This window comes from Pleurodeles waltl, chromosome 6, assembly GCF_031143425.1.
Source record: "Pleurodeles waltl isolate 20211129_DDA chromosome 6, aPleWal1.hap1.20221129, whole genome shotgun sequence".
NCBI classification, from domain to species: domain Eukaryota; kingdom Metazoa; phylum Chordata; class Amphibia; order Caudata; family Salamandridae; genus Pleurodeles; species Pleurodeles waltl.
In genome coordinates this window covers 616,173,052-616,186,640 of record NC_090445.1, presented here as the reverse complement: position 1 = coordinate 616,186,640, position 13,589 = coordinate 616,173,052, and the positions used below count along the sequence as shown (strand labels likewise).

Below are 13,589 nucleotides of genomic sequence, written 5' to 3'. Positions count from 1 at the left end.
GATCCCCAGGAGTACCACTCTGGGGATCCAGCGCTGCAGAGGTTTGTAACAACTGTATACTTTGGTCATGAATAAGAACCTGACGCGATCCTCAACACTGCATGCAGCATGGTGAACTCGACTGTCCCATTCTCCACAGCCTAAAGGGGTATAGAATACTTGATGGAAATAGTGAAACTGTATAGGTCTAAGATCAGAGAGGATGGCTAAGAATCGCTAGGCCATTTTTGCCTTGTACTAAAAGTCATCATCAAGCTTTCCTACATCAGCCTCACAGTGTACCCCGAGTTTTGACAATGGGGTCTGGGGCATTGAGTTGAAGTGACTTATAAAAGTGGGAGATCCCCTGTCGACCTAGTGAGCCCATTGTCCATTTCACCGCCAGTGGGTTAAATTCAGTGCCCCCTTGTAGACCCCAAGTATTCAAGACTGAGCTTTATGAAGGTTATATTCAGCTTTAAGATGGTCAAGAGACGATGTGATTGTCATCCCACAGGTCACACACTATCAAAATCATTATCAGGACCCACTTCCAGAAACCCTCCATCCGACCCACCTGTCCCAGGCATTTCCCTTCCCACAGGTGGTTTGAGCCTTATGCCTCCCCGGCCATTTAATGTGCATTAGGGCTGCTGACCAGCACTGCAAATGAATAGTGGAGACCTGTGGAAGGGGAGTGAGAACTAGTTCCCGTGCCAAGGGTAATGAACACCCCCATTGTTCAAGGATGAACAACTCTAGGTGTCAAGAGGAGTCCTAGGAGTCTCCGAATAACCAGTCTCTCAGGGGCACCATATGTGCTGCCCAGTAAAATAGACCAAAGTCTGATCTATCCAGGGCACCTTCAAATTGGTGTGCTGTATATTTGGCATAGCGTACTTTAGGTGCCTTGCCCACCCAGTAAAACCTCATTGAAGCAGACTATACTTCCAGGAAGAGCCATGCAGAAAGTATGTATGGGTAATTCTGCAGCACGTATAAGAATCATGGAAGAATTAGCATATTATACAGAGCAACTAATCAGGGAGGTTAAGGGGAAGAGAGGTCCAGGAATCCAAATCGGCCTGAATGCGCTTCAAGGCTGGAGTGATGTTTAACTTCCAGGTAATCTGTGGGTCACAGGTAATGATGATGCTCAGAGATCTGAACGGCCCTTGTGTGACCCAGAGTCTGGCACCTGGCATAGGCGACAGGATCAGTTCCATCAGGTGTATGTATCAGGACTTCTCCCAGTTACCCTTAGCTCTGTGGCATTACTGTAAATGTCAAGGATCGGTATTAAGTGTGGAAAGGTTGCCTGGAGGAAACGTATATACAAACACACATTGTCGGCATATAGTGCCACCCTGTCCTCATGGAGTGTTGACCAGCGGAAGCCCCTCAGCTGGCCATCCAATCTTATCCAATTCGCCAGTGATTCTATGACCAGGGCAAAAAGGGGCAAAGAGGTCAGTCCTGAAGCATTCCCCATTGAATAGGGGAGGGGAGGAAGGTGTTTCATTATCACGCACTCTCGCATTTGGGAAATCATATAGGGCCTCGTCTAGGGTGAAGAATCGGGGGCCAAAATACATCTGTTTGAGTATTTAAAATAGGAAAGTCCTCTGAACGGTATTGAATGCTTTTTCACAATCGACCAAGACAGGGCCACTGGGCCCTGTAGGTTGCCAAGTAGGGAGAGCGGGTAACCTGAGGTCTGATTAGGCAGTGACACAGGCCTCTGCCATACATAAAACTGTTTTGGTCTTTGTGGACCAGTGTTTTAATGACAGTGGCATGCCTGGTGGCCAGCAGTTTGGCCAGGAGCTTAGACTCCGTATTGTAACAGAGAAATGGGTCTGTAGGAGGAGCATTGCACTGATGGTCTACCCGGCGTGAGTACGGTGGTGATAGTGGGGTTCCTAAAGTCGAGTTGGCAGAGACCCAGTTCATCTCACCTCATCGAACAGGGTCCGCAATGAAATTGAACACTTCAATAGATATACAAGTACCACTTCGCAATCGCAGCAGTGGACTGAATCCAGTAAACCTACTTGGCCTACTTAATTATCCTTTGCTGAGATCTTCTCAGACCAAGATACATTTTCTGATTGACTATCATTAAGGTGAGCTGCAGTGCCCATATACTCTTTGGTCGTTGTTAGAAATGGGGTCTTTGGTTGACAGTCAGGTTACCCTCTGTTCAAGCAAGGACCCTCACTCTAGTCAGGGTAAAAGAGAATCACCCTCAGCTAACCCCTGCTTACCCCCTTGGTAGCTTGGCAGAGCAGTAGGCTTAACTTCAGAGTGCTAGGTGTAAAGTATTTGTACCAACACACACAGTAACGTAATGAAAACACTACAAAATGACACAGCACCAGTTTAGAAAAATAGGAAATATTTATCTAAACAAAACAAGACCAAAATGACAAAAATCCAACATACATAAGTCAAGTTATGAATTTTTAAAGATTAAACTCAAAAATAGCACTTAGAAACGAAAAATGCTTCGATGAGGTGTTAACACGGCATCGTGACGGAGTCGTTCCCAACCAGCCGACACCAGCGGTGCCGGACACAGAGTCGCGTAGACCCCCAAGTACAGTACCTTTGGTGAAGAGTGAAAACAAGCTGATGCGCGAAGTCGGGGATCGCGGCGTCTGTGTGAAACATTGAATCCGTGCACTTCGAGCGGCATCGGTCACTAGTGGTTCGGCGACTTCCACGGAGTCGCGGACTTCAGCGGGGCTGCCGCGGCGTCGGGCCTGCGAAGAGCGTCGCGTTCCAGCGAAGGTCACGGCGTCGTGTGCATGCGCCGTCACCTGATTCAGCAGCGGCGTTGGTCCGAAGTCGTCCGAAGTCGATTTCCTTGGATTTCCACCAGCTTTCCTTTCAGAGTCTTTGCTGGCCCTGAGACTTCAAACAACAGGAGGCAAGCTCTAAATCAAGCCCTTGGAGATTTCTTCACAAGATGGAAGGCACACAAAGTCCAGTCTTTGCCCTCTTACTCTGGCAGAAGCAGCACTGCAGGATAGCTCCACAAAGCACAGTCACAGGCAGGGCAGCACTTCTTCCTCAGCTATTCAGCTCTTCTCCCGACAGAGGTTCCTCTTGGTTCCAGAAGTGTTTCTAAAGTCTGTGGTTTTGGGTGCCCTTCTTATACCCAATTTCTCCTATGAAGTAGGCCTACTTCAAAGTAAAGTCTCTTTGGAATGTGAAATCCTGCCTTGGCCAGGCCAGGCCCCAGACACTCACCAGGGGGTTGGAGACTGCATTGTGTGAGGGCAGGCACAGCCCTTTCAGGTGTGAATGAACAATCCTCCCCTCCCTCCTAGCACAGATGGCTCATCAGGATATGCAGGCTACACCCCAGCTCCCTTTGTGTCACTGTCTAGTGTGAGGTGCAACCAGCCCAACTGTCAAACTGACCAAGACAGGGAATCCACAAACAGGCAGAGTCACAGAAATGGTATAAGCAAGAAAATGCTCACTTTCTAAAAGTGGCATTTTCAAACACACAATCTTAAAATCAACTTTACTAAAAGATGTATTTTTAAATTGTGAGCTCAGAGGCCCCAAACTCCACATGTCCATTCGCTCCCAAAGGGAATCTACACTTTAATCAGATTTAAAGGTAGCCCCCATGTCAACCTATGAGAGGGACAGGCCTTGCAACAGTGAAAAACGAAATTAGCAATATTTCACTGTCAGGACATATAAAACATCTTACTATATGTCCTACCTTAACTATACACTGCACCCTGCCCTTGGGGCTACCTAGGGCCTACATTAGGGGTGTCTTACATGTAAGAAAAGGGAAGGTTTAGGCCTGGCAAGTGGGTACACTTGCCAAGTCGAATTTACAGATAAAACTGCACACACAGACACTGCAGTGGCAGGTCTGGGACATGATTACAGAGCTACTTATGTGGGTGGCACAACCAGTGCTGCAGGCCCACTAGTAGCATTTGATTTACAGGCCCTGGCACCTCTAGTGCACTGTACTAGGGATAGGGAGTACTAATAAATCAAATATGCCAATCATGGATAAACCAAACACATACACATTTTGTAAAGGAGCACTTGCACTTTAGCTCTGGTTAGCAGTAATAAAGTGCCCAGAGTAACAAAAACAGTAAAATCAGAGTCCAGCGCACGTCAACAACCTGGGGAACAGAGGCAAAAAGTTAAGGGAGACCACACCAAGGATGAAAAGTCTAACACGTGTCCCCCCCCCCCCCCAGCTGAAAGTGGGGAGCAACTACCCCACCTCATGAGAGTTCGCATCACTAAGGAGGAAGAACCTGGACAGACCATCAGCATAGGCGTGCTGTCTACCAGGACGGTGTTCCACCGTAAAGTCCATCCGCTGTAGGGAAATGGACCACCTCAACAGTTTTGGATTCTTACCCCTCATCTGCATTAACCGTCTGAGGGGCCTGTGGTCGGTCTGAACTCAGAAGTGAGTCCCAAACAAGTAGGGTCTTAGCTTCTTCAGTGCCCAGACCACAGCCAACGCTTCACGTTCTATGGCACTCCACCTACGTTCCCTAGGTAGTAACCTCCTGCTAATGAAGGCTACGGGTTGATCTAGGCCCTCTTCATTAAGCTGTGAGAGTACTGCTCCAATACCATGCTCTGAGGCGTCTGTTTGCACAACAAACTCCTTGGAGTAGTCAGGTTCCTTCAGCACAGGTGCTGTGCACATGGCAGCCTTCAGGGCATCAAAAGCGTTCTGGCAAGCCTATGTCCAGATCACTTTCTTGGGTTGCTTCTTAGAAGTCAACTCAGTTAAGGGGGTAACAATGGTACCATATCCCTTAACAAACCTCCTGTAATATCCTGTGAGACCTAAAAAGGCTCTCACTTCAGTCTGGTTCTTGGGAGACTCCCAAGCCAGAATCGTGTCAATCTTAGGCTGTAGGGGTGCCACCTGGCCTCTCCCCACCTGGTGTCCTAAGTACACCACAGAACCCTGCCCTGTTTGGCACTTGCTCGCCTTAATAGTGAGGCCTGCCTTCTGCAGGGCCTCTAACACTCTCCAGAGGTGTTGCAGGTGTTCCTTCCATGTGGAACTAAACACAGCAATGTCATCCAGGTAGGCGGCACTGAACTCATCCAGACCTGCCAACACCTGGTTGACCAACCTCTGAAAGGTGGCAGGGGCATTCTTCACCTCAAATGGCATCACTTTAAATTGAAAGTGTCCATCTGGTGTAGAAAATGCTGAATTCTCCTTGGCCCCCTCAGTTAAGGCAATCTGCCAGTACCCAGATGTTAAATCAAACATACTGAGGTACTTGGCAGCTCCCAAACGGTCAATGAGCTCATCAGCTCAGGGGATGGGGTGTGCGTCAGTCTTGCTGACCGCATTGAGTCCCTGTTAGTCCACACAGAACCTGAGTTCTGGGGTGGCACCAGGTGCAGCAGCCTTTGGGACCAATACCACTGGGCTGGCCCAAGGACTGCTGAAGTGCTCGATAACCCCTAGGGTTTTGGATACCTCATCCTTAATGCATGCCCTGACCCTGTCAGTCACCCAGTAAACCTTCTGTTTAATAGGTGTACTGTCCCCAGTGTCCACATCATGTGTGCACAAGTGTGTGACTCCCGAGATCAGGGAAAACAGTGAGGAAAACTGTCCCAACACGTGGCGACAGTCACCTTGCTGCTCCTCAGTCAGGGAGGGGGAGAGGATCACTCCCTCCACTGACCCATCTTTTTCTCCTGCAGACAGGAGGTCAGGAAGAGGCTCACTTTCCTCCTCTACCCCATCATCTGTTGCAAGGAGCATGGACAGTTCAGTACGCTCAAAGTGAGGTTTGAGGCGGTTGACATGCAGGACCCTTAAAGGGTTCCTTGGAGACCGCAGGTCCACCAGGTAGGTGACTTCACTCTTGCGCTCCACCACCTCAAATGGCCCAGTCCACTTATCCTGGAGCGCCCTAGGCTCCACTGGTTCCATCACCCACACTTTTTGACCAGGTTGAAACTCGACCAGAGTGGCATTCTGGTCATACCACCGTTTCATATCCTCCTGGCTTGCTTCCAGGTTCTCCTGAGCGAGACTCCTGAAGCGGGCAGTCTGGTTTCTCAAAGCCAGCATGTAACTGAATACATCCTGGGGGGGTTTACTAGGAGCTTTCTCCAAAGCTTCCTTAACCAGACTCAAGGGTCCCGTCACAGGGTGGCCATAAATCAGCTCAAAGGGACTAAACCCAAGTCCCTTTTGAGGCACCTCCCTGTAGGCTAACAGAAGGCATGGTAAGAGGACGTCCCACTTCCGCCTCAAGGGCTCTGACATGCCCATGATCATGCCTTTTAAGGTGCGGTTGAATCTCTCAACCAGACCATTACTTTGGGGGTGGTAAGGGGTGGTGAACTTGTAGGTTACCCCACACTCCTTCCACAGAGACTTCATATACATGGATATGAAGTTGGTACCCCTATCAGATACCACTTCCTTGGGGAACCCCGTGCGGGGGGAAAAAAAACATCAGTGCACGACCCACCACAGGGGAAGTGATTGATCTCAAAGGAATGGCTTCTGGGTACCGGGTGGCGTGGTCCACCAAGACCAGGATAAACCTGGTGCCCATGGCTGTCTTGGGATCCAGAGGCCCCACAATGTCAATGCCTACCCTCTCAAAGGGAGTACTGACAACAGGCAAAGGTTGGAGGGGAGCTTTACATTTCCTCCCACTCTTGCCACTTGTCTGACAAGACCTGCAATGTGCATCTGAGTGCCTGCGCATTAGGGGCCAGTAAAAGTGGGTGACAAGCCTCTCAAAGGTCTTGTCCTGCCCCAAATGTCCAGCTAAAGGCACATCATGAGCCAACCCCAGTAGGAAGGCCCTGAAGCACTAGGGTACCACCAGCACACGGGCTGACCCAGGCTCAGGAACCTTAGGCTCGCTATACAGGAGGTCATCCTCCCAATAAATCAGGTGTGATCCTGGCTCCTTGCCAGCCGCCTGCTGCCGCAAACCCTCCAAAGTAGGGCATGACCTCTGTGCTGCACAGAATGCTTCCCTGGTGGGCCCCCCTTCCTGCTGCCACTGCGACAGCTCAGGGACCTCCCCCAGTTCAGCCACCTGTTCCCCTGTATGCTCCGGGGCGTCACCCTCAGGCTCTGCCTCCTCCCGGACTGTGGGAACTTCTGGGGCCGGTTTCCCGCGCCCCCTGCCCTTCCTCTTCTTGGCGGTCCCCTGGGCCACTGTTTCAGGCTCCAGGGGCTCTTGATTACCCTGAGGGGCTGCCATTGACCGGGTGGATATGCATACCCACCCAGGCAGACCCAACATCTCCAAGTGAGACCTGTGTTCCACCTCCTTCCATGGGGAATCCTCCAGGTCATTGCCTAGCAAACAATCAACAGGCATGGTTGGACTCACAGCTACCTTCAAGGAACCTGAGACCCCCCCCTTTCAAAGGGAACCTGCGCCACTCTGCACAGGCGCTCTGAGTTGTCCACTGCAACTACTTGGTGAAGTACCCGGGGATCAATCTTTCTCTTCAGACACCATCTCACTCCTCACTGTGGTCACACTGGCTCCTGTGTGTCTCAGAGCCTCCACCCTCTGTCCATTAATGGTCACCCACTGCCTGTACTTCTTAGTGTTTTCAGGCACTAGGGTTCTCTGGAACATCTCACTGTCCCCTAATGAGACAAGGGTCATCTCAGCTGGTTCCCACCCACCTGAAACCAACTCCTCCCCAAGCGCTACACTGGCCAAACCCTGGGACGGGGCACCAGTGGGTGCCGGTGTACTTTTGGGGCATTTGGGGTCCCCCCTCACATGACCCACCTGGTCACATGCATAACACTTACGTTGGGGACCACCTGCCACTGGCTTCCCTTTGGAGAACCATGGCTTCTTTTCACTGGGGGGTTGGGAATCCTTACCCTGGGAATCAGTTTGGGGCCCTTTAGAGAACTCCCCCTGTTTGCCCTTACCCCCCCCCCCCCCTTTCTTCTGAGAGGGACCCTGCCCACCCTTGGCGTGGTCTCCCCCATACCTCTTTTGGACCCTGGTGCTCTCCCAGCGGTCCGCTTCCTGCGCAAGCTTCCTGGGGTCAGTCAGCTTGCTGTCAATCAGGTGTTGGCGCAGCTCTGGAAAACATAAACTGTACAAGTGCTCCCAAGCAATCAGATTGTAAAGCCCCTCATACGTAGTTACCTTACTGCCCTTCACCCAACCATCCAGTGACCTGCAATAAGAATCAACACAGTCCAACCATGTTTGGGATTCCTTCTTCTTATAGGACCTAAACTTATCCTTGTACTGCTCAGGGGTAAGTCCATACCTTGTAAGCAAGGCTTCCTTCATGTTAGAGTAGGTGAGATTCTGAGCATCCCCTAAGGCTGTCAGTGTATCCCTCCCCTCTACCTCAAAGTGCTTCCACAGACCCGCCCCCCAATGAGCTTCAGGGACCAGATTAATGTGGAGAGCAGACTCATACCCTTTGAACCACAAGTATATGTCATCCTCCCTCTTGTAATCTTTCACAAGGTCTTTAGGAATGTGCACCCTCCTCTCAGGCTGCACTGTAGGGTTGCTGCCACCATCTCTACTGGACTGGCTTCTATGATCCATCTCTTTCAAGCTAAGCTCATGAGCCATCGCTAACTTCCTCTCCTCAAGGGCTAACCTCCTCTGCTCCAATTGGTACTCCCTTTCTGCCTGTCTGTCCTGTAACTCCTCAGGTGTCAGACCCTTGGATGAGACACTGCTACCTGCCCTGGAGACCTTCTCCCTGGACATAACAGGTGCACCCACAATACCATTGTGTACTGAACACTCTTCCTCATCCTCCTCATCTCCCTCATCCTCTGTGTGCCCTTCAGTGCTCTTGGCTGTCACCCAGGCCCTCAGCGCCTTTTGCAGCGCCTCCTTCCTGGATGAGCTCCTAATGGGACAGTCAAAACTTTTACAGAACTGCTTCAACTGAGCTTTGGTGTAACTCTCCAATTTCTCAAGGTCAAAGTCAGCTCCAACTGATTGATCTCCAGCATTGGACATGATGAAGATTCAAAAACAAGTGCAAAGTTCCAAAGGCAGAAAAACAAGTTCCCAAATGAAGTTCCAAGGAATGTCAATCAAGGAATCAGCGGAAAAAAAATGGAAGTAGAACAAAAACAGTCCCAAAGAGAAAAAATCAAAAGATCACCAAACAAGTAGTTTGTGGTCACGTAGTGGTCTGAACGCAAACAGTAGTGTACACTTAATCACTGTATGTCAAGTACAAATACAAGTCCAAATCCCAACTGCTGATCACCAATGTTAGAAATGGGGTCTTTGGTTGACAGTCAGGTTACCCCCTGTTCAAGCAAGGACCCTCACTCTAGTCAGGGTAAAAGAGAACCACCCTCAGCTAACCCCTGCTTACTCCCTTGGTAGCTTGGCAGAGCAGTAGGCTTAACTTCAGAGTGCTAGGTGTAAAGTATTTGTACCAACACACACAGTAACTTAATGAAAACACTACAAAATGACACAACACCAGTTTAGAAAGGCTTGCTCCAGCAGTAGTGGCTATTGTCAAAGACAATGGCCTTTAACAAAGGAGCAGGACTTTGATGGCCAATATAGCCTATTATGGTGAGCTCCAAGGCTATAAGAACATTCTGCCCCCACGAGAGCCTTCAGACTCCTTTCACTTCTGGGTATGTTTGACTGTTACTGCTGCATGCATGGCTGGTAATAACTGACAAAGATTCACAGTAGGAAGTGAGAAATGAGGCAAAGGCTAGCCCCTGATTCTCCCTTGGTTCTACCAAAGTTTTTAACTTTGACCAAGCAAAGGCAAAAACAGGTACTGAGGAGAATTCCTCCTTCAATCCTTCAGCAGCACCTTTGCAAACTACACTTCCTCTCCCATTGTGATGAGAGTGTAGTTAACAACTCTTACTGCCCTGCAGGTAAGGGAAGTTAGACTTTTGTCACTGCTGCTGATCCTCCTGAGGGGTGACAAACTGCTCCTTTGAAGGCAGTAGCCCTTTCATCGGAAGCTGCTCTTGCTTTGTCTTTAGACCACTACCTTACTTCTGAAAGGGCAATTGTAACCCCAAATACTGCAGAACAGTAGAAAAACAGAACCATGTCAGATGTATTTTATTTCTATTGTTCTGGGTTTGTTAGTGCTTACATTCCACTTTTGACAAAGAATGTGATTGGCCACCACAGAGAGAAAACAGGAGTAGTTTCCGATGAAGCTGCTGCAACCTTCAGAGGATGGCCACCACCTTTGGCCTCCGATAAGTTTCAGGCGGGTTGCTGTGTGCTGAGACAGGACATGTCAGAGGAACAAAGAGACGAAAACCATGCTTGGGGAACATTCTGATTGATGTTAATAGTAACTGTGAAATACAGTTGATGATCAGTATGTTTCAAATCAATATTTGATTATTTTTCTGTTTGTCCATACCAATTGCATGATGTGTTGGTGGTAAAGGTGGAGCGTGTTAGTGATGGAAGATAATCCAGCTTTTCAGCTAGCCTGTGACTGTGTTAAAAACATTGTCCCCGGATGCACAAGGCTGTTCTAACAAGATTGTTGTGTCAATAATACTCATCATGGTCAACTGTTACAGAGAATCAGTGTTTCCTTTTGCTGTTCCTCAAAGGTAATTATTTCAAACGTTCTTGGTTCTCTTGCTTATGTATAGGAAACTAGAACAAAGACAGCTGTGAGGGAACACAATCCTGGCCTTAATGTTAATGAGCAACAATCAATATGTTAATCTCAATCTTGCCGAAGCATATGCTGTGCTACAGTGAACTATCCTCAAAAATTTCACTGAACACGTATTCTGTTTGATTTTGTTTTAGTATTGTGACACCCAGTGTGGTTTCTTTTCCAGGCAGGCAGTCGTCGAGTAAGGTACTCCTCCCAGGAAGAAAGCCCCAGTGTGCCTCCTGTATCACCCTCATCATCTGGTCCTTTCCCATATGTAGGCTTGCGCCTCTCACGAGCAAATCGGCCTCAAGGCATTGTCTCAGCTCTTCCGACAGCTTCCAAGACTTCTGTCACTGAAATGGAAAAGGATGGTAAGTGTACACATGACTAAATCCGAAGAAGCTTGACTGTTCTTGCAATACACTATAGGTTTTTCGTAATCACGCTAAATACATAAACCAGGTTACACTGCTCAGCTATGATTATGATTTTCTCTTTATTTCTCAAATTTCAATTTCAGTTCAATTAATTAGAATAAAACATGGTATGCTCTTAAAGCTATGATTGTGTTTTTAACAGCTTTCACTGTCATAGTGAGGATACGGCAGAATGTAAGAAACAAGGCGGTCTTGCCTTTGGAAAGCAGGTGGGGGGAAGCAGCAAAGGCCGGAGGTGCAGAAGCAACACTGGGGGAAAGTGGGCAGGGGAAAGCAACATAGGGCTGTTCATGACGCTAGCAGCATGGAGGGTGCAGATGAGTGGAAGCAACACAGAGGGTTTGAATGGAAGAAGTGGACACTTTGAGTTGGATGTCATCTGCACAGGAGATTTTGTTGAGATCATGGGATCTGACAATGTTGGCTAGCGGGGTCGTGTATGCATTGAACAGTGTGGTGCTGAGGAGTAATTCTTGGGGGACACTGGAAGTGATCTCTTTAGGTTTGAAGGTGAACAGAGGTAGGTGGATCCTCTGGGTTCTTTCAGTGAGGAAGGAGATGATCTGCCTGAGTGCGTCCCCTTGGATAACAATGTGGTGGAGTCTTCATCAGCGTGCGGTTGGAAACCGCATCGAAGGCTGCAAGAGGTCGAGGATCAGAGCTGCTGTTTCTCCTCAGTAGAGGAGGGTTTTGATGTTGTCGGTAGCAGTCATTAGAGCGGTCTTGGTTCTTTGATTGCTGTGGAAGCCAGAAGGCGTCAAGTAGCTGCTTTTCCTCTAGGTATGTCATGATTTGCTGGTTGATTATTTTTTCCAGTACCTTTGCTGGGAATGGTAGCAGGGAGATTGTCTGGTACTTTTTTAGTACGCTGGGGGTCTGCGTGGCATTGTTTCAGTATTGGTGTTACTTTAGCTCGTTTCCAAGCATCAGGAAATGTTGCAGTGGTGATCAAGGATTGGAGTACAGTGGCGAGTTGCTGACTGATCCTATGGTTTCTGAGAATTGAGATGTGAGGGGGGTTGGTCTGTGGGGGCTACCAAGTGAATGGAGTTAATGGTGGAGGTGGTGTCCTGGTTGGACTGGATGTTCCAGGTAGTTAGTCTGTGATTGGTGTTGGTTGTGGTGTTTTCCGTCGATGAAGTCTGCAGGTGTAGGTTGGGGTTTGAAGTTTCTTTATGCGTTGCAATCTTGTTGTGAAAGAAGTCGGCGAGGTAGACACACAGTTCCAGAGAGGGTGTAATCTTGTTTTTGCTAGCAGTCAGGTTGGAGAATTCCTTAAAGTTTAAAAGTTCCTTGGTGGTGTTGCCGCTGTTTCGATATGTATGGCTAGTGCTGCCGCCTTTGTTCCTCTCGGAAGGCTGTGATAGAGATTGAGAGAGGTCTTGAAAGCCGCCTTTTGGAGGCGTCCTTGCTGGCGCGCCAATTTCTCTACAGCTGTTTGCTGCCTCTGTTAGCTGTTCTGAGTTCAGCAGTGTACCAGCTGTCCTATTTGCAGGGTTTCTCTTGATCCTGCTCTTGATGGGAAAAATGCTGTCAGAGCAATTGCTGATCCAGGCAATTAAATTCTTTATTCCCCACTTCAAGGTTGGTGGTGGGGTTGAAGGTGTTGAAGGCGTTCGTGACAGCTGGTCTCTGAAATTTAAATCCACGCCGGGTGGGGGGCGCTGGTTGTCTTGGGGGTTGCGGTGCAGGAGCTGGAGATTTAGAAGTGGACAATGGAGTGATCTGTCCATATGAGTTCGGTGACGTGGCTGTATTTGACGTGGCTGTATTTGACGTGGCTATCAGAGGTGAAGATTGGGTTGAGTGTGTGCCCTTAGGTGTGCATAAGGTCGTGGACGATCTGGGCCAGCCCGAGGCTGCTCATACTGTCAGAGGTGTGTGGTGGTGTTGTCATTGGGGTCATCGATTTGGAAGTTTAGGTTGTGAGGAAGATAAGGTCCTTGGAGTCTAAGGCTGGAGGTGCAATGGTGTTGCTGGAGCGCCAGCCTGGGGGTCGGTATGCTAGGGTGCCTCTGATGGTAATCTTGTAATCTTCAACCTCAGCCACTCAATTATATATTCTCTGACCCGCAGCCACAATATTATGACTGTGATGACACCTGACAGTTTTGTTGAAAACCTGTTACTTGGCTGGCTTCACCAGATACTCTTCAGTTGGCCCTTCTACGAATGGTCCGTCTCTTTTGCCATAGTTATCAGACGAGCAGCTGATATACTTTACTTCCAGCTTCCCTCAGTGCAAGTAGTGAAAAACATGCTTACAGAGGTACTGCATCCATGGCAGTCCTCTGTAGAAGCTCTTCTACCATTTGATGAGTCAAGTCACTGGCAGACATTCTTTTAGGCACCTTGGTGAGGCTAAGAACTAGCCCCCCTATGAACCGTACATTGCCAAGCGCCATAGACCGGCTCCAGAGGACCGCTCTTTACTCCTAAAGCACCCAGCACCTGAGAGCTTGGTAGTTCAGAGCTCCACCAGCTGACTGAATCCCA

The 13,589-nt window shown here is 49.0% G+C and overlaps 1 protein-coding gene across 3 annotated transcripts in view; it reads left to right on the top strand.

The window, feature by feature from the left end:
- Positions 1 to 13,589, top strand: part of PPP1R12B (protein phosphatase 1 regulatory subunit 12B) — a 786,992-nt gene that overhangs the window by 447,108 nt on the left and 326,295 nt on the right. For all 3 annotated transcript variants that reach the window (XM_069238924.1, XM_069238923.1, XM_069238925.1), the window contains one exon: positions 10,841 to 11,027. In XM_069238924.1, the coding sequence (XP_069095025.1) occupies positions 10,841 to 11,027 (187 nt within the window). The remainder of the gene's footprint in view (positions 1 to 10,840; positions 11,028 to 13,589) is intronic.